The sequence below is a fragment of the Somniosus microcephalus genome, chromosome 5 (assembly GCF_052327205.1).
Source record: "Somniosus microcephalus isolate GS21.2 chromosome 5, FLI_Smic_1.0, whole genome shotgun sequence".
In the NCBI taxonomy this organism is placed as follows: domain Eukaryota; kingdom Metazoa; phylum Chordata; class Chondrichthyes; order Squaliformes; family Somniosidae; genus Somniosus; species Somniosus microcephalus.
The window spans coordinates 62,965,352-62,986,119 of NC_140991.1; the positions used below are offsets into that span (position 1 = coordinate 62,965,352).

The window sequence follows — 20,768 nt, forward strand, 5'->3', positions numbered from 1 at the left end:
GAGAGTTTGACTTTGACGAACTATTAACAAGTTGTTTATTTACAGGAACAGACTAATTACATCAGGTAAGATGGCTGACTGTAGGAGCACCGTGGTATAGGTCTTGTCCCAGCGGGGACTCCACGAGGACTGAGTTCGCAGTCCTGTGGAGAGCGTGATGACGTCATCGCGTTTGTGTTGTGACGTCATCACGTTCGCGTTTCCCACGCTTAGGGCGTCACGCGATGCGCGTCGTCACGTTTGCCCGTGCTTGGGGCAGTCACGTGACCGCGTCGCTGGCCGAGGTCGCGAGGCCGGGCTGTGCCGGTGCTTGCCGCGGGAGCAGAAGATCGCGTCGCTCCCGTCGGCTGGCCGTTGAGGCCGAAGACGCTAGGCCGGGCTGTGCCGGCGGCCGTCCTAGAAGGCCGAGTCGGGCTGGCGGCCGCTGCACGCACGTCACGTCACGTCGTACGTGACGTGACGTCATCACGTTAGGGTGAATCTTAAAGGGGCAACGGCCCAACAGGTAAGTTAAAAGGGCAACGGCCCCAAAAGGTAAGTTATACATACAGCAAGGTAAGTTAAAGGGAATTATGTGTCTTTATGTAAGGTACAACCGGTGGTACCGCCACAGTGTGATCATTTATTTTTATTTAAGTGGTGCGAAATTTTATTTATTTGGTGATTTCTATTATCCATTTACATATGGAATCCCCATAAGCACCATAGGAATCCCCCTTTTTGATTGGTTGGCCTGGCCCATGTGATCCTGTGGAATTCTCTACCACAGAAGACAGTAGAGGCCAATTCATTAAATATATTCAAGAAGGAGTTGGATATATTTCTCAAGGCTAAAGGGATCAAGGGGTATGAGGAGAAAGCAGGGACCGGGTACTGAATTTGGATGATCAGCCATGATTGCATTGAATGGCGGAGCAGGCTCGAGGGGCCAAATGGCCAACTCCTGCTCCTATCTTCTATGTTTCTATGATCCCAGGGATGCTTGCGAACCGCATGTGCCCCTGGGATCTGCAGGCCCAGGACTGGAAGAGTCTGAAGCTCCAGAGACACCAGGTAAGTTCATACTTTTTTTCCGGCTTGGAGGCTGCGCTAGCGGCAAGCCTCCAAGCGCAATTTCTAGGTCTATGTCTATTTGCTTTCCATCCTCAGTTACAATTAATTGCAAGTAGATATTTACATTCGTTGGGGGAAAAATAAGGCACTAACAGGGCGCAAAGCAACTAGCGCCTGGGCGCAGCACCGCGAACGCCTCCCGCGAAACGGGAGGTTAGCGGCGGTGGTAACTGTTAGTGGCCCGTGGCACTGCGCCGTTGGCGATGACTTCATCGCCGTGCGCAGCGCCCTGGGCATGATCTTCGGTAGCGCCCCCTGACTTACCGCCGGACGCTATGTCCGATAGGGTCAGGGGTGCCTACCTGTGGCCGGGGCGGCGCAAAATAAAGGGAAGGTGCCGGGCAGCCATTTTTGTTGCTGGCCACCTGCCAGCACCTGCCCGCTTTGCCGTCCCCAGCCTTCGGAGCAGCGCCCACCCCCCCCCCCCCCCCCAACGGAGTGCCGGCTGCGCTCCGTGAGCCTGGCAGTTCTCTTGAGTGCCGGGCTCTTTTGCCGGCACTCTGATCCCTGGTGTCCCAGCTGGGCTAGGCCCCTCCCCATTAATAAGGGGAGGAAGGCCTGTAGTACCACGGTGCGACGTCGGCCCGTAGCACCACGATAGTCACTCACAACACCCCAAGAGGGAGGCAGGGCACTTCAAGTAGTGCCCCGCCTCCCTCTTGTAGTGCTACCGGTGAACTTTGGGCGCGGGGGTGTTAACTTTTTCGCGGCGCTAAAAGTAGCACCCCGGCAAAGTTAGTGCCCCAAAGGGGGCGTGACCCAATTTTTCCCCCGTTATCTTTTACTGCTAAAAGTAGTAGCTTCCTTGTCCTTTTTACTGGATTTTGGTTTTGTTGTCTACACATTATGCTTCAAAATTGAGTTAGATTTTGTTTTACATTTTATAGATTTGTCCAAGTTAAAGCTATCAATCTGTTAACTAGGCATGTGTCTTAGTACCTGTCCACAGGGCAAAATAATGTATGTTGGGTGCAGGGTATTTTTTTGGTACGTCCATAGGGTGCAAAGCATCCTGATTTTTGTCCCAGGAGATTTGAGCCAATAAAAAAAAATTGAGTTAACATTTCAGGTCGATGACCTCACTACTACTACTACTACAACAACAACATATTTATAGAGTGCCTTTAACGTAGTAAAACGTCCCAAGGCACTTCACAGGAGTATTATAAGACCAAAAAAAATTGATACTGAGCCACATAAGGGCAGTAATTAGGGCAGATGGCTGAAAGCTTGGTCAATGAGGTAGGTTTAAAAGAGAAAAGAGAGGCCGAGAGGTTTAGGCAGGGAATTCCAGAGCTTAAGGCCGAGGCAACAGAAGGCACGGCCACCAATGGTTGAACGATTATAATCAGCGATGCTGAAGAGGGCAGAATTAGAGGAGAGCAGATACCTCGGCGGGGGTTGTTGCTGGGCTGGAGGAGATTACAGAGATCGGGAGGGACGAGTCCATGGAGGGATTTGAAAACGATGCAAATTTTGAAATTGAGGCGTTGCTTAACCGGAAGCCAATGTAGGTCAGCGAGCACAGGGGGGATGGGTGAACGGGACTTGTTGCAAGCTAGGACACGGGCAGCTGAGTTTTGGATGACCTCAAGTTTACATAGTGCAGAACGTGGGAGGCCAGCCCAGGAGTGCAATGGAATAGTCAAGTCTAGAGGTAACAAAGATATGGATGAGGGTTTCAGCAGCGGATGAGCTGAGGCAAGGACGGAGACTGGCGATGTTACAGAGGTGGAAATAGGCGGTGCTAGTTGTGTCACGGATAACTAATAGAAAAGCAAAATACTGCGGATGCTGGAAATCTAAATAAAAACAGAAAATGCTGGAAATACTCATCAGGTCAGGCAGCATCTGGGAGAGAGAAACAGAGTTAATGTTTCGGGTCGATGACCTGATCAACCTGAAACGTTAACTCTGTTTCTCTCTCCACAGATGCTGCCTGACCTGCTGAGCATTTCCAGCATTTTCTGTTTTTATTTCAGATTTCCAGCAGCCATAGTATTTTGCTTTAGTGAAAAAAATTGAGTATTTGCTTCAGTCTCAGAGCACATTTCTGAAATGTTTGCAGTGCCTTTCAGTCATCTTATTTGTTCCTCACCCACTCCACAATGGATCCCTACAAATACAACTTGTAACTTTCAGTTCCTGTGCATTCCTGGAACCTGAGTCCGTTTCCCTGTTTGTCACGCAGGATCTTATTCATTCCAAACAAAATTTAAATAACACACAATGACGATCGGCTATGTTGATTTCCCTAAGGCTGTTACTATTCCATGAAATGACCAGCAGTTGTTCCAATTGAATCAAGCAACAGGGACTGGGCTGCAGCAAGGTAGCCACAACTCCTTCCCTTATGAAGTATATAACTATGAACTCATTCACTTTAACGATACACCTCAGAGACCACTTTGAACTAATAAGCAACTGCAATTTCCATTAAATTTCTTGCACTCTTCTCCATTACTGTGATTTTTTGACAGAGGCTGCATTGCTGTTTTCTGTGAAAATCTCCAACACATTTCTCTCACCCTCAAAATTCCAGAGAGGGTCTTTTTTTGGCTTATCCTTTTCCTTAGAAATGATTGAATCAAGGCATTCAACAGACTGAGCCTAAAGCAGGTCCAGAAATATACAAACAATCTAACTTTTTCAAAATGGTTCTGTAATTCTGGGCTATTTCCTCAAGGTTTCTTTCCACTGCTCTCTAAATACATTTTATTTCAATAAATATATGTCCATTGCGAACATTAGGGTATGTTCCACAGCAAATTTCGGTTTTCACTGAAGAAAAGTGGTTTTGTGGTTGTAAGATGGTATTAACTGATAATTGCATAACGTAACACAGAATTGTGAGCCTGTGTTTGCAGCAGCGTTGAGAGTTTAGATCCTTGAAGTATATAAATATAATGCATGTGTTTTCAGTTACACCAAGAGTAGCTTCTGCAGGACTGAAAGAAGTGCATGTTGTCATCTGCCAGACGAAGAACTGTTTGTGCTGCAAGGTTCCGCATAAACACACTTGGCATCATGTTCCTGACCTTGAGTGCTCGTGGTAGATTTGAGGGTCTGTCTTTTCACTGTGGCTTGCTAATCATCTTCGATTGCATAATTGAAAATATATACAATTATTATCTGGTTAACTATTACTTTTTAGTTAAGGGAGATTAAAACCACATTTAACTTGAATGCCAACTGCTTTAAAAAGTGTTTTATTTACCCTATTGAATAGGCCCACTGCCGAACATTAATAAGTCAGATTTATGTGGAATGTTTGATTTGAATTTTTGTTGAACTAAATTACTGGAAGAATTGAGCCGCCGGTACTTTTATTTTGGAAAGTTCCCTGAGCTGGAAACCAGTCTCTGTTTGCAAAACATTTATTTCACAGCAGCAGCTGTTTGAGTCACAGAGAACTTGCATTTGTATAGCGCATTTCATGATCTCAAAGCGCTTCACAGCCCAGGAAGTAGTTTGTTGAAGTGTCGTCCCTGTTGTAATGTAGGCAAATGCAACAGCCAATTTGCATGCAACAAGGTCCCACAAACAGCAATAAGATCAGATAATCTTATTTGATAGTGGTATTGCTTGTGGGATAAATTTGGCCAGGACACCAGGAAATTCCCCTACTATTCTGAATAGTGGCATGGGATTTCTTATGTCCGCCTGAGAGGGCAGATGGTTTAGCAACTCATCTGAAAGAATGCACCTCCAACAGTACTGCACTCAAGTGTCACTGAATGGTGCAGTGTTGATCTTTTAACGGTGGTGTGAGCAAATAGCCACTGTTGAACTGGGCAGGAGGGCAGAGCTCTTTCTACTGAAGTGCATCCACAGAGTTCAGCAGACTCCAGCTGTGTAATTTCCAGTAATTGACAAGAACTGACAGGACAGCCAGCTTTCCTAAATTCATTGGAAGTTTAAAAAAAGTGCAGCAGGCTGCCTAATGCAAATTCAGCTGCAAACATTGTAGTTATTCTGTTGCTCGTGGCCCTCACTGATGATCTTTGTGCCTTTTGTGGCATCCTCCAAAATGCCCATCGAGCCACTCGTCTCTGCCACCTTGCGAGTAGCAACCACAGCTGCCCCATCCTACTCTCTCGCCGACCTTCCCGCCCAGTGCCGACCGCTGGAGACTAAACTCTCCTATCTCCTTCCTGTCTCACTCGCCCCTCCCAGTGCTGACCCTGTGGACTCTGCATCTCCCGCCAGAATGTCCTTTCACTTGTGAAGAAGGCCCTTGCCATCTCATGAGCTTATTGTGGATGATTGCATCGATATCATGGCCTTGACAGAAACATGGCTGAGGGGTGATGACACCTTCCCCTAAATGAAGCCTCCCTGCCGAGCTATTCCTTCCACCACTTGCCCCACCCAAACCGCCATGGTGGCAGTGTGGATCTCGTCACCAAATCACACCTTGACCTGTCCCCGACTCCTCTGGCACCTTCTCTTCCTTTGAACATTTCACCTTGTTCCACCCCTCTTGCCTCTCATTTAAAATCCTTGTCTCTACCGCCCACCCAAGTACCGTGCCAATTTTCTCACCGAGATATCTTCACTGCTTTCCTCCCTCAGCCTCTGCACCAAGCGAGTTCTCATCCTCCATCTTTCAATCTGATTTCACGTGATTTCAACCTCCATCTCAACTCATCATGCTCTCTCTCCTCTGAGTGCACAGCCCTCCTATCCTCCCTTAATCTCTCCCTCCATATAAACTCCCCTACCCATATTCACGGCCACCCCCTTCACCTTGCCATCTCACGTGGCCGTGCGACTCCCATCGTGTCAATCACAGATAAGGCCATCTCTGAGCTCTTCGTTGTATCACTCTCCACCCACATCCTCCTTCCTTTCCCAAGCCTACTTCTGTGTCTGCCCCATGAAAAACTCACTCCCTTAGAATTGCACTTTCAAAGTCCCAACTGTCCAGCCTTTGGCTCTCCATTCACCACGACGTTTCTGCAACTACCAATCTGCTCAACCACACCCACACTTCCCGTTTTGATGCCCTAGTCCCCATTAAAACCATTACTCGCTCTCACCCTGGTCTTTCCCCCGGTATGGCCCTCCTCTCCGCTCACTTAAGTCCAAGGGATGCAGACCTGAACGTATATGGCGGACAACCAGGTGAGCATTCATCGCCAGATTTGGCTGGGCCACATAAAGCACCAACGGGTCCTGCTTTCCTCTGCCAAAACTGCTCACTATTCCAGGATCATACTGGAATGCAAAGATAACCCCCCAGTTTCCTTTCTCGACTGCAAACCATCTTCTTAAACCCCTCTCCCTGCCTCCTCCACCCTCACCTCCAACAACGTGTGAGGAATTCACGGTCTTCTTTGTCACTAAGATTGAGACCATCCGTTCTGCCGCGTCCCGCCCCTCCCCGAGCCTACCGGGCCAAACTTCCCCATAGGTTGCCCCCTGCCCTAGCCCTGAACTCACATCTTTCTCTAGTTTCTCTCCGTTCTCCCCTCATGCTCAACCCTATTCCCACTAAACTGCTGACCACCCAGCTTCCCTTCCTGGCTCCCATGTTAGCTGATATTATTCATGGTTCTCTCCCCTCAGGTCCTGTGCCCCTCTCCTTCAAACCTGCCGTCATCACCCCCCTCAATAAAACAACCCTTGACCCCCTTCGTCCTTGCAAACTACCACCCCATTTCCAACTTCACTTTCCTCTCCAAAGCTCTTGAACTTACTGTTGCCTCCCAAATCCGTGCCCACCTTTCCTGGAACTCCATGTTTGAATCCCTCCAATCAGGTTTCTGCCCCTGCCACAGTACCGAAACGGCTCTTCTCAAAGTCACAAATGACAATCTATAGTAAACTATCCCTTCTCATCCTTCTCGACTCGTCTGCAGCCTTTAACACAGTTGACCACACCATCCTCCTTCAACTCCTCTTCACCGTCGCCCAGCTGGGTGGGACTGCACTCACTGGTTCCAATCAGAACCAGCGAATGGCTTCTCTTCCCGCTCCCACACCATTACCTCTGGTGTCCCCCAAGGATGTAGCCCTCCTGTTTCTCATCTACATGCTTCCCTTCGGTGACATCATCCAAAAACACAGCGTCACTTTCCACATGTACGCTGATGACACCTAGCTCTACCTCACCACCACTTCTCTCGACCCCTCCACTGTCTCTAAATGACACCCTATAGTGGATGAGCAGAAATTTCCTCCAATTAAATATTGGGAAGACCAGTGTAATTGTCTTCAGTCCCTGCCATGAACTCCGTTCCTAGCCACCAACTTATCCCTCTCCCTGGCAACTGTCTGTAACCGTGGTGTTGTTCCAGGATTTTGACCTAGCGACGATGAAGGGATGGCGATGTATTTCTTGTGATTTGGAGGGGTGGTGTTCCCATGTACCTGCTGCCCTTATCTTTCTAGGTGGTAGAGGTCGTGGGTTTGGGAGGTGCTGTCGAAGAATCCTTGGCTAGTTGCAGCAGTGCATCTTGTAGATGCTACACAGTGTAGACGGTACGCCACTGGTGGAGGGAGTGAATGTTTAAGGTGGTGGATGGGGTGCCAATCAAGCGGGTTGCTTTGTCCTGGATGGCGTCGAGCTTCTTGAGTGTTGTTGGAGCTGCACTCATCCAGGCAAGTGGAGAGTATTCCATCACACTCCTCCCTATCTCTGTAATCTCCTGCAGCCCTACAACCCTCAGATATCTGCACTACTCCAATTCTGGCCTCTTGCGCATCCCCAATTTTTATCACTCCACCATTGGTGGCCGTGCCTTCAGCTGGCGAGGCTCTAAGCTCTGGACTTCCCTCCCTAAACCCCTCCGCCTCTCTACTTCTCTTTTCTCCTTTAAGGTGCTCCTTAAAACTTACCTCTTTGATCAATCACCTGCCCTGTTATCTCCTTATGTGGCTCGGTATCAAATGTTGTTTTATAACGCCCCTGTGAAGCGCCTTGGGATGCTTTACTACGTTAAAGGTGCTATGTAAGTGTAAGTTGTTATCTCAAACTACATCTTGCAAACTGTGTTCTGTGTCACTGCGAGAGCAAATTAACAGCAATGATGTAATGGGATGAGTTTGGGAAGGGTGTGAAAGACCATTGCCTTCCAGCATAAGACTTGTTGTATAACCGAGGGATAAAATTAATGAATTGCCTTTCTATTTGTGTATTTTACATTTTTAAATGTTAGAACCATTGTAGTATTTAGCTAGAGGTACAAACTTGTTTTTTTTTTTAAAAACATATAATTTATCAATGTTTTACATTTACAATGATTACATGATTATATCCTGGTGAGTTTGAATAATACTTAATATTTTTGACTGTAACTGCAATGTAAAGATAGAGTACTAATTATTTGAAATTGTCTCATGTCCGACATTCACAGTTGTGGATTCTTCTCCAGCCAGTGTTCTCCACCTAGTTGACAAACAGTTTTATATCCCTATGGCACTGTATTTTGTGGACTGGAGTGGCTAAGGCGTTGTCCCTTAGGTACAGTATCACTCTTCTAGCAGGGGAGTTATCCCCAGTGTCCTGACCAATAGTAATCTCTCAACCAACATCACTAAAGCAGATTATCTGGTCATTATCACATTGCTGTTTGTGGGAGCTTGCTGTGTGCAAATTGGCTACCGTGTTTCCTACATTACAACAGTGACTCCACTTCAACAAGTACGTCATTGGCTGTAAAGCGCTTTGGGACGTCCAGTGGTTGTGAGAGTCGCTATCTAAATGCAAGTCTGCCTTGTTCTTTCTTTCCAAACTGTTCCCAATCCAGGGCAAACCAGAATGAAGAAAACCAGAATTTCTTGGTGCTGCTTCTTCCTGGTTTGCCTTTAAACTGCCTTATATTCTTGAATTGCACAACGGTGTGATGACAGTATCATATTCTGTGATGTACTGCGAGGCAGTCCGCCCACTGTTTTAAATGCATCCAGTGTAGGCAGTAAAACTGGCCAAAAGCGCATATCCTGCTTCTGATGCAATTGCAATGGAATCTGAACTGTTCGGATTTCTGCGTACTAGAAGCCAATATATCCATTTGATTGGAATACCAGTTCAAATCAGGACAGGGTGCAGGGGAAAATAATATTAAGTCTTCAGCTGGTCAAAACCTAGAGATGTATCTGATCAGCAGTAATGTTGCTTCACAAAAAAATTATTGTATAAACTGACATCTGTTTTTATATGAGGCTAAATTTGAACAGTTAATGAATCTCTGAAGCCAAGAAACAAACTTCCTCCTTCTTGCCTGTCATTTTTCAAAAGTGTTTTATGTAACGCATGATGGTTTATTAACTGGATATTTGCAGGCTTTACTGTCGGTTCATGACACAGTGGCTATGAAGAATTATGACCCTGTATTACCCCCTATGCCAGATGATCTTGACGATGATGAAGATTCAGTGAAAATCATTCGACTTGTCAAAAACAAAGAGCCTCTGGTAAAGTGACATCTTTAGATTATACCCTCTTATTAATTGTTTTATAGCTGCATAAAGGCCTTGTACAATATGTCCACCTGTGTCTGAATTGCCTATTAAAATTGCACTCTGTCCTCATTATAGTAGCTTAAAGGTGTCTATCTCTCATGTCATAAGTATATCTACTTATGTGCACCTTGAGATGGATGACCTGTTACTGGATGAAATGGGACAAAGTTTTCAGAATTTAAACATAAATTTCAGTTGTTAACTGATGGACCACACATGGGTAAAATTTGTTTCAATAAAGCTCTTTACATTGCACCTCCAGATTCAATATGACAGAAACATAGAAGATAGGAGCAGGAGTAGGCCATTCAGCCCCTCGAGCCTGCTCCGCCATTCAATGCGATCATGGCTGATCATCCAAATTCAGTACCCTGTCCCTGCTTTCTCCCCATATCCCTTGATCCCTTTAGCCTTAAGAAATATATCCAACTCCTTCTTGAATACAGGAAACTTTCGATTAACCGGCCACCAAATAACCGGAATGCTGTATCCACCGGCAAAATTCAGGAGTCGGTTCAGATAACTTTTTTTACTCCATTTGTGTCTGTGCAAGCGTGTAGCTGAAGCTGTTGCTAAGCTACAGAGACGCTTGCAACTTGTGCCGATTAGCAACAGGGTTTGTTGCTTTATACGGAGCTCTGAGCTCCGTATCTTTTACTATAGCGTTCGGTTATCCGGCATTGTTGATGGACCGGCACCAGGTCGGTCCCGTCCATGCCGGATACCAGAAAGTTTCCTGTATACTTAATGAATTGGCCTCTACTGCCTTCTGTGGTAGAGAATTCCACAGGTTCACCACTCTCTGGGTGAAGAAATTCCTCCTCATTTCTGTCCTAAATGGCTTACCCCTTATCCTTAGACTGTGACCCCTGGTTCTGGACTCCCCGACCATCGGGAACATCCTTCTTGCATCTAGTCTGTCCAGTCCCATCAGAATTTTATAAGTTTCAATGAGATCCCCTCTCATTCTTCTAAACTCCAGCAAGTATAAGCCCAATCGACCCAATCTGTCCTCATACGTCATTCCTGCCATCCCAGGTATCAGCCTGGTGAATCTTCACTGAACTCCCTCCATGGCAAGAACATCCTTCCTCAGATAAGGTGACCAAAACTGCACACAATACTCAGATGTGGTCTCACCAAGGCCCTGTACTACTGCAGCAAGACATCCTTGTTCCTGTACTCAAACCCTCTCGCTACGAAGGCCAACATACCATTTGCCTTCTTAACCGCCTGCTGCATCTGCATGCTTACCTTCAGCGACTGGTGCACAAGGACACCCAGGTCTCGTTGCACGTCCCCTTCTCCCAATCTATTGCCATTCAGATAATAATCTGCCTTCCTGTTTTTGCCACCAAAGTGGATAACCTCGCATTTATCCACGTTATATTGCATCTGCCATGCTTCTGCCCAATCACCCAACCTGTCCAAATCATACTGGAGTTTCTCGGCATCCTCCTCACAGCACACATGCCCACCCAGCTTTGTGTCATCTGCAAATTTGGAGATATTCCATCAAGTTCCCTTGTCTAGATCATTAATATATATTGTGAATAGCTGGGGTCCAAGGACCGATCCCTGCGGGACCCCACTAGTTACTGCCTGCCACTCGGAAAAAGACCCGTTTATTCCAACTCTTTGCTTGCTTTCTGTCTGCCAACCAGCTCTCTATCCAAGTCAATACCTTGCCCCCAATCCCATGTGCCTTAACTTTACACGCTAATCTCTTATGCGGCATTTGAGCAATAATGTGAGGATTACAGTAGTTTTAACAGTGCCCATTCACATTGCTGCAGAGTCGTGGCAGGGGTATAAGATCCCAGAAGGACCCTGGTTCCAAGTGATTTGAGGTTGACCCATATTGAGGACAGTGATTTAACTTTATTCAGCACAAGTAAGACTTAATATATTACAGTATTCGAGCAGCGGTTTACAGAGTATAATTGAGACTTATATTGCCACTCATACTCTGGGTAGAAGCCGCAATCATGAGTAAGCTGTCTCTTGTTTCTCATCTCTCCTTGTTTCCCAGGAATCTCTTTGATTCTTCCTCAAATCCTCTACTCCTGAAATCTTCTGCTCCTGAAATCTTCTACAATTTGTGGCTGTTAAGACCCCCTTCTTATACCCTTACTCTCATTCGAAACCTATGGAGTCCTCCTGAACCAATCACTGGCTGACATCCAAACCCAAAATCCAATCATAAAGATGCCACGTTCGTAGCACCCTGGTCTACGCAGGTTTTTAGTCTTATGACACTTTTACATCATCTGTTTTTGACCATCTAGACTCATATCTGGGGTAGTTATGGCAATACAAAAGGAATATGTCTCCATAGGTTGAGATACGGCCCTTGCTGTTGGCCTTTGGTTTTAATCTACTGCGAATGTTACAACATTCCAAAATAGTGGCAATCGCACCTAACCTTGGTTCCCAGGCGAGCTGCACTCTCTCTCATCCTTACTGTTGGCTAATATTCAACTTTCACCCACAGCCTCACTATTCAACTATAGCCATCCTCTTTCTTACCCCAGGTTGTCTGGTTACAGGTTACTCACAGACTTTTAATTATAAGCAAAAGGGTTCCATGTCTCATAATTCAGGTTACCATTGCATACAGTTGATGATTACAGACTTTTATATTTAATTCTTACACACGATTATAAATCCATTCTCAATGATTATAAGATACTAATGATTATAATCTAGTAAAGCAAGCATTCTAAAAAAACAACTAATCCATGATAATCTTACAGGGGGAAATAGGTAGCAGAACTTGTGTACTCAGATGGATGGATGGTGAACTGATTACTGGCCTCTCTCTGCAGTTAACTCTCCACTGATTAACAACAACTCTCAGTAGAAAGTGAATGGTGGTACAGTTCCAAAACAACAGTTGTTTTGTTGCCCTTCCAAGACCACCTTTTGGAGATTGTCTTTTTTAAATCGGCCATCTGTGCTCTAAGCTCCGGAACTCCTTCTCTGAATCTCTCCACCTCTCCTCCTTTTAAGACCTTTCTTAAAAACTATTCTTTTTGACAAAGCTTTTGGTCATCCTTCTAATATCTCCTTTGTGGTGTCAATTTTTGTCTGATTACAGATGTTTCCTATGTTAAGGATGCTATATAAATGCAACTTTTGTTTAACCCAATACCAATCTGTACTGAAGCAAAATACTGCAGATGCTGGAAATCTGAAATAAAAACGGAAAATCCTGGAAATACTCAGCAGGTCAGGCAGTATACATGGAGAGATAAAGGCCATCGACCTGTTTCTCTCGCTCCATAGATGCTGCCTGATTTGCTGAGTATTTCCAGCATTTTCTGTTTTTATACCAATCTGTACTGGCAGCTTTTACTAGATTTTTGTCAGGTGTCCAAGAGACACCATAACTAGCAGATTAGTATTGTAGCAGGAATTGGCCTTCTATTTGTTTCTGAATTAATGCTCAGAATCTCTAAAATTATTTGAACTGAATTTAAGAAACTGGCAAAAATTATTGTGCTGTGATATGTATCTATTGATTTGTAAGTAGGGTATTAAAGTAATCAAATATACATTTTGTTGTATTTTAAGACATTTTCATCCAAACAGGCTTTAAAGTTTGATGTTCTATGATGTGTTTTACGGTGAATATTGATTAATAATAAGTGTTGACGTGGGTAAAGCGAATGCCCCAATTCTGATCCTTTGATCTATGTTCTACAATCTCAAGACTCCCTTTTCATGATATAAACTTCAATGTCACTGATTAAGATCTCTTTGAAACTTCTTTCGGAAATTCCAGTCTTAATTTGCGTCAGATACACTCAGTACATTGTGTAGAAACTCAGAATTGTGTATTCACCATTACTGAAACATGCATCACTCAAGTACATTTCATCGACCTTAATTCTTCAGTAAATGGTGCTTTAAAAAAAAATTAACTGTGACATTGAAGCCACAACATCTATTCAGTTAAATATAATCATAATTATTGAAAACAATCTTCTTATGTATATAATTAAGGACAACATTTTACTTCAAGGAGTTTCATTTTAAATAATGTTTAGACTTTTTAGATATTGTCCCAAGAAATTCGAGTTTTGTCTTCAGTGACTATTTTGAAAAATAGCTTTATAATATTGACTTAGGTATCCTGATTTTTATGATTAAAAAAATTGCTATGAAGACTTCTTGTTCATTTTCTTATTCTGGATTGACAGGGAGCAACAATAAGAAGAGATGAACACACTGGTGCTATTGTTGTGGCAAGAATAATGCGAGGAGGGGCTGCAGACAGAAGTGGTACAATTTTACTCCTTGTACAGTTCTGTGAAAGCATTTATCAAAATATGGTCATTCAGAATGGGCAACATAAGTTGCTGTTTATATATCTAGCTCAAACATTTTTTGTTAAAATAGGTCTTATCCATATTGGAGACGAGCTGAGGGAAGTTAATGGAATCGTAGTTGATGATAAAAGACCTGAGGAAATCATTCAGATATTGGTATGTATGTCCTTTGGCACATTTGATTTGTTTTAATTCCTCATTTGTTCACCCCCCCCCCCCCCACACCGCCCCCACAAACTGCTAAGAATTGCCTATTCATTGTGTACCTATTACCTCACCTTTATCCACATTACAATCCATCTGCCATTACTTTGCCCATGCACTTTGTACAGATCTCTCTGAATGTTATACTTTGTTACACTAGTTACCTGGCCACACAGTTTTGTACTATACTAGAAGTGCCCTCCTCTATATAATTAATGACCTGTGTAAAAGCAGGGGACTAACTAATCTGTAGTTTACTGATTTGATGATATTCCTTTTTAGACTACCATAATTATGTTTGTTACTTACAATCTAATTTTATTTGCTGTGCATCATATTGCTATTTGTTTATAAGTGGCTACTATTTGCTTTAATCTCTAAACATCTGGCCTTTGTGGTAATATTCGCTATTTATAAGAGAATGTGGTGACTTGCTGCAAAATTATAATAAACCCAGGAACCAGATGTGGGGCAATTATACTCTCATATATGCACCTCTGGGAGGGTGAAGTATGCAACTTCTGGATCATAGGCCCACTTGCAAGAACCATTAATTGCAAGAAGATACTAAAAATCACAAATGGCGACAGGTTAATTTTGATTTTGTAAAAAAATTCATAATATCATTGGTTACTCTTGTCATTCTTGCAAGTTCTTACTTGTTGAACTAGAAGCTTATTAACTAATGTGTGCATTTTACAATTTTGTCTAGGCTCAGTCACAGGGAGCAATAACTTTTAAAATAATTCCTGGCATTAAAGAGGAGACTCCAACTAAAGAAAGCAAGGTAGGCATGTTAACCAGTTGAAAATGTTTAAGGGATCAGACTTTATTTTTCCTAAGCTTACACTGCTTCTGGTGAGTCCAGCATGTTCATAAGACAAGTTAGAAATGATTTCAACTTTCTGCTCTTTTTTTATTTGTCGACATGCAGTCCGAATCACAGAGTGTGAAGTTTGTGTAATAGAACAAGGGTTGAGGATTGCTGATACAATTTGTTGACAGAGATAGATATACAGTATTTGCCACCTGTACAAATGGCCTGCTGGTGCTCCAATGCACGGAGTAGCAACCAGTCTATGAATCTAATTGTAACATTAATTATAATACATTTTTAAAACTTAAACATTGTAAGCCAAATTTTGAGTACTGCAAGTTCGATATTTTATTCAGTGGACCTCCCTCCCTCCCCCCTGCTCACCATAGTTGACAGTGGCCGCATGTTTAAATTTGAATCAGAGTTCAAAAAACCTATAATGTTTAAGTTTCAATACACATAAAGTGGCATACTAAGAAAGACCAAATGAATGAACTTACATTTATATAGCACCTTTCACTGCCATAGAGTGCAAAAGCAAGGAAGTTATGCTAAACCTTTATTTATTTATGTATATATTTATTTATTTAGAAATTCTACTCTGTATTCCAATATCTAGGTCATTTTATATATATCAAAAAAAGCAGTGGCCCCAGCACTGACCCTTGGGGAACACCACTGTCTACCATCCTCCAGTCTGATAAACAGCCGTTTACCACAACTCGCTGTTTTCTGTCCTTAAGCCAATTCCTTATCCAAGCTGCCACTGACCCACCTATTCCATGAGCCTCAATTTTGTTAACCAGCCTTCTATGTGGTACTTTGTCAAACACCTTCCCAAAATCCATATAGACAACATCCATTGCATTCCCTTCATCAATCCTCTCTGTTACTTCATCAAAAAATTCAATTAGATTCGTCAAACACGATCTGCCTTTTACAAATCCGTGTTGGCTCTCCTTAATTAACTTAAACCTCTCCAAGTGCCTGTTAATTTTTTCCTTGATTATTGTTTCTAAAACTTTACCCACCACTGATGTTAAACTGACCAGCCTGTAGTTACTAGGATTGTCCTTGCACCCTTTCTTGAACAATGGTGTCACATTTGCCACTTTCCAATACTCGGGCACCTCCCTGACAAAGCCAAAGCTGAAGGCACTATACCTGAATACGCGAAGCATTCGCAACAAAATAGATGAATTAATATCACAGATAGAATTAACAGCTTTGATCTAATAGCCATAACAGAGACGTGATTGCAAAGTGGCCACGGTTGGGAACCAAATATTCCAGGATACTTAACTTTTAGAAGGGATAGGCAAAATGGAAAAGGAGGAGGGGTAGCCCTGACAATAAAGGATGGGATAAAGACAGTAGAGAAAAAGGATCTTAGATTTGAAAATCAAGAAGTAGAATCAGTTTGGGTGGAGCTAAGAAACTGTATGGGGCAGAAAACACTGGTGAGAGTTGTTTATAGGCCCCCAAACAGTAGATGTAATGTAGGGCAGAGTATTAATCAGGAAATTAGTTGTACGTGTAACAAGGGTAATACAGTAATCATGGGGGACTTTAATCTACATATAGAGTGGGCAAACCAAATTTGCAGTAATAGTGTGGAGGATGAATTCATGGAATGCATGCAAGATAGTTTTCTGGATCAGTATCTTGTGGAACCAACTATGGAACAGGCTATTTTAGATCTAGTATTGTGCAACGAGAAAGGGTTAATTAATTACCTTGTAGTAAAGGGGCCTTTCGGGAAGAGTGACCATAATATGATAACATTTTATATTGAGTTTGAACGTGATTTAGTTAAATCCGAAACTACGGTCTTAAATCTAAACAAAGCAAACTACAGGAAACTCTTTTTTATTCGGCACCAACGGGACCGGCGTGGTGCCGGTTTATCAAAAGGTCCGGATTACAGAGAGGTATAGTAAAAGGTACGAGAACCCGGTACACAGCAACAGATCCAGGCGTCCCTGTTGCTTAGCAACAGGTGCAGGAACCCCACCACAAGATCCAGGCGTCCCTGTTGCTTAGCAACAGGTGCAGGAACCCCGGTTACACAGCCACAGATCCAGGAACGGCCACTAATGAAGTAAAACTTACCTGAATCTACTCCTGAATTTTGCCGGTTAACACAGATTTCCGGTTATTTCAGTGCCGGTGAATTGAGAGTTTCCTGTACGTAGGTATGAGGGGCGAGTTGGCCAAGGTAGATTGGGAAACTACATTAAAAGGTATGACGGTAGACAAGCAACGGCTGGCATTTAAAGAATTAATACATAATTTACAACAAATATACATTCTTTTAAGGCACAAAAACCCCACAGGAAAAGTAGTCCAGCCGTGGCTAACAAGAGAAGCTGAAGATAGTATCAGATCAAAGGAAGAGGCTTATAATGCAGCCAAAAAGAATAGTAAGCCTGAGGATTGGGAGGATTTTATAATTCAGCAAAGGAGGACCAAGAAATTGATAAAGGGAAAATATAATATGATTGTAAACTAGCGAGAGACATAAAAACAGACTAAAAGCTTTTATAAGTATGTAAAAAGGAAAAGATCAGTGAAAGTAAATGTGGTTCCCTTACAGGCTGAGACAGGAGAAATTATAATGGGAAATGAGGAAATGGCAGAGAAATTAAACAAATACTTTGTGTCAGTCTTCACGGAAGACAACGCAAAAAAACTTCCCGGAAATAGTGGAGAATCAAGGGTCAAGCGAGAATGAGGAACTGAAAGAAATTAGTATTAGTTTAAAAAAAAAAAAAAAAAGTACTGGAGAAATTGTTGGGACTGAAAGGCGTTAAATCCCCTGGATCCGATGGCCTTCTTCCTAGGGCTTTAAAAGAGGTGGCTATAGAGATAGTGGATGCATTGGTTGCCATTTTCCAAAATTCCATAGATTCTAGAACGGTTCCTGCAGATTGAATGGTAGCAAATGTAACCCCACTGTTTAAGAAAGAAAGGAGAGAGAAAACGGTGAACGACCGACCAGTTAGCCTGACATCAGTAGTCGGGAAAAGGCTAGAATCTATTATTAAGGACGTGGTAACAGGACACTTAAAAAATAATAATAGCATTGGGCAAAGTCAACACGGATTTATGAAAGGGAAATCGTGTTTGACAAATCTGTTCGAGTTTTTTGAGGCTGTAACGAGCAGTAGATAAGGGGGAACCAGTGGATGTGGTGTATTTGGATTTTCAGAAGGCATTCGATAAGGTGCCACACAAGAGGTTATTAAACAAAATTAGGGCTCATGGGATTGGGGGTAATATACTAGCATGGATTGAAGATTGGTTAACGGAAAGAAAACAGAGAGTAGGAATAAACGGGTCATTTTCAGGTTGGCAGGCTGTTACTAGTGGGGTACCGCAAGGATCAGTGCTTGGGCCTCAGCTATTCACAATCTACATCAATGATTTGGATGAGGGGACCAAATGTAATATATCCAGGTTTGCTGATGATGCAAAGCTGGGTGGGAATGTAAGTTGTGAGGAAGATGCAAGGAGGCTTCAAGGGGATATAGACAGGCTAAGTGAGTGGGCAAGAACTTGGCAAATGGAATATAATGTGGAGAAATGTGAAGCTATCCACTTTGGTAAGAAAAATAGAAAAGCAGAGTATTGTTTAAATGGTGAGAGATTGGGAAATGTTGTTGTTCAGTGGGACCTAGGTGTCCTTGTAGACGAATCACAAAGTTAACATGCAGATGCAGCAAGCAATTGGGAAAGCAAATGGTATGGTCATAGAGTTATACAGCACAGAAAGAGGCCCTTCGGCCCATCGCGTCCGCGCCGGCCATCAAGCCCTGTCTAATCTAATCCCATTTTCCAGCATTTGGTCCGTAGCCTTGTATGCTATGGCATTTCACGTGCTCATCCAAATGCTTCTTGAATGTTGTGAGGGTTCCTGCCTCTACCACCCTTTCAGGCAGTGAGTTCCAGATTCCAACCACCCTCTGGGTGAAAAAGTTTTTCCTCAAATCCCCTCCAAACCTCCTGCCCCTTACCTTGAATCTGTGCCCCCTTGTTATTGACCCCTCTACTAAGGGGAAAAGTTCCTTTCTATCCACCCTATCTATGTCCCTCATAATTTTGTATACCTCAATCAGGTGCCCCCTCAGCCTTCTCTGCTCCAAGGAAAACAACCCCAGCCTGTCCAGTCTTTCTTCATAGCTGAAGTGCTCCAGCCCAGGTAACATCCTGGTAAATCTCCTCTGCACCCTCTCCAAAGCAATCACATCCTTCTTATAGTGTGGCGACCAGAACTGCACACAGTACTCCAGCTGTGGCCTTACCAGCGTTTTGTACAGCTCCATCATAACCTCCCTGCTCTTGCCTTCATTAGCCGAGGCATAGAATATAAGTATCCCATATGCCTTTTTAACCACCTTATCCACCTGTTCTGCTGCCTTCAGGGATCTATGTACATGCACACCAAGGTCCCTCTGATCCTCTGTCTTTCCTAGGGTCTTACCATTCATTGTGTATTCCCTTGCCTTGTTAGTCCGTCCAAAATGCATCACCTCACACTTTTCAGGGTTAAATTCCATTTGCCACTGTTCTGCCCATCTGACCAACCCATCTATATCGTCCTGTAGCCTGAGGCTTCCCTCCTCGCTATTTACCACCCCACCAATTTTCATGTCATCTGCGAACTTACTGATCATACCTTTTACATTCACATCCAAATCATTAATGTAGACCACAAACAGCAAGGGACCCAGCACCGATCCCTGCGGTACCCCACTGGACACAGGCTTCCAGTCACAAAAACAACCTTCCACCATCACCCTCTGCCTTCTGCCACTAAGCCAGTTTTGGATCCAATGTGCCAAGGCACCCTGGATCCCATGGGCTCTTAGCTTCCTGACCAGTCTCCTATGCGGGACTTTATCAAAAGCCTTACTGAAATCCATGTAAACCACATCCACACACCTAGTAACCCCCTCTCAAAATTCAATCAAATTGGTCAGACATGATCTTCCCTTGACAAAGCCATGCTGGCTATCCCTAATTAATCCCTGCCTCTCCAAGTGGAGACCAAATCTGTCCCTCAGAATTTTTTCCAATAATTTCCCTACCACTGATGTTAGGCTCACTGGCCTGTAGTTCCCTGGTTTATCCCTACTACTCTTCTTGAATAATGGTACTACGTTAGCTGTTCTCCAGTCCTCTGGGACATCCCCTGTGGCCAGAGAGGTTCTGAAAATTTGTGTCAGAGCCCCTGCAATCTCCTCCTTTGCCTCACATAGTAGCCTGGGATACATCTCGTCTGGGCCTGGGGATTTATCCACTTTTAAGCCTGCTAAAACCGCTAGTACCTCCTCCCTCTCGATGCTAATATGTTCAAGTATATCACAGTGCCCCTGCCCAATTTCTATGTCCACTTCATCCTTCTCCATAGTGAACACAGATGCAAAAAATTCATTTAAAACCCCACCTACATCCTCTGGCTCTACACACAGTTTGCCACTTTGGTCCCTAATGGGTCCTACTCTTTCCCTAGTTATCCTCTTGCCCTTAATATACTTATATTCAAATCTTTATTACAAGAAGATTTGAGTATTAGAGTAAAGATGACTTACTGCAATTATATAGGGCCCTGGTGAGGCCACACCTGGAGTATTGTGTACAGTTTTGGTCTCCTTACCAAAACTGCACAAGGAAGGATATACTTACTATAGTGGGAGTGCAACAAAGATGTCTCCAAACTGATTCCTGGAATTGGGGGATTGCCCTATGAGGAGAGATTGAGTCGACCAGGCCTATATTCTCTAGAGTTTAGAAGAATGAGAGGTGATCTCATTGAAACATACAAAATT

The 20,768-nt window shown here is 43.6% G+C and overlaps 1 protein-coding gene across 6 annotated transcripts in view; it reads left to right on the top strand.

Annotated features, from left to right (window-relative positions):
- Positions 1-20,768, top strand: part of mpp7a (MAGUK p55 scaffold protein 7a) — a 550,968-nt gene that overhangs the window by 408,403 nt on the left and 121,797 nt on the right. For all 6 annotated transcript variants that reach the window (XM_085987688.1, XM_085987686.1, XM_085987689.1 and 3 more), the window contains 4 exons: positions 9,403-9,534; positions 13,788-13,869; positions 13,987-14,072; positions 14,833-14,907. In XM_085987688.1, coding sequence (XP_085843814.1) covers positions 9,403-9,534; positions 13,788-13,869; positions 13,987-14,072; positions 14,833-14,907 — 375 coding nt within the window. The remainder of the gene's footprint in view (positions 1-9,402; positions 9,535-13,787; positions 13,870-13,986; positions 14,073-14,832; positions 14,908-20,768) is intronic.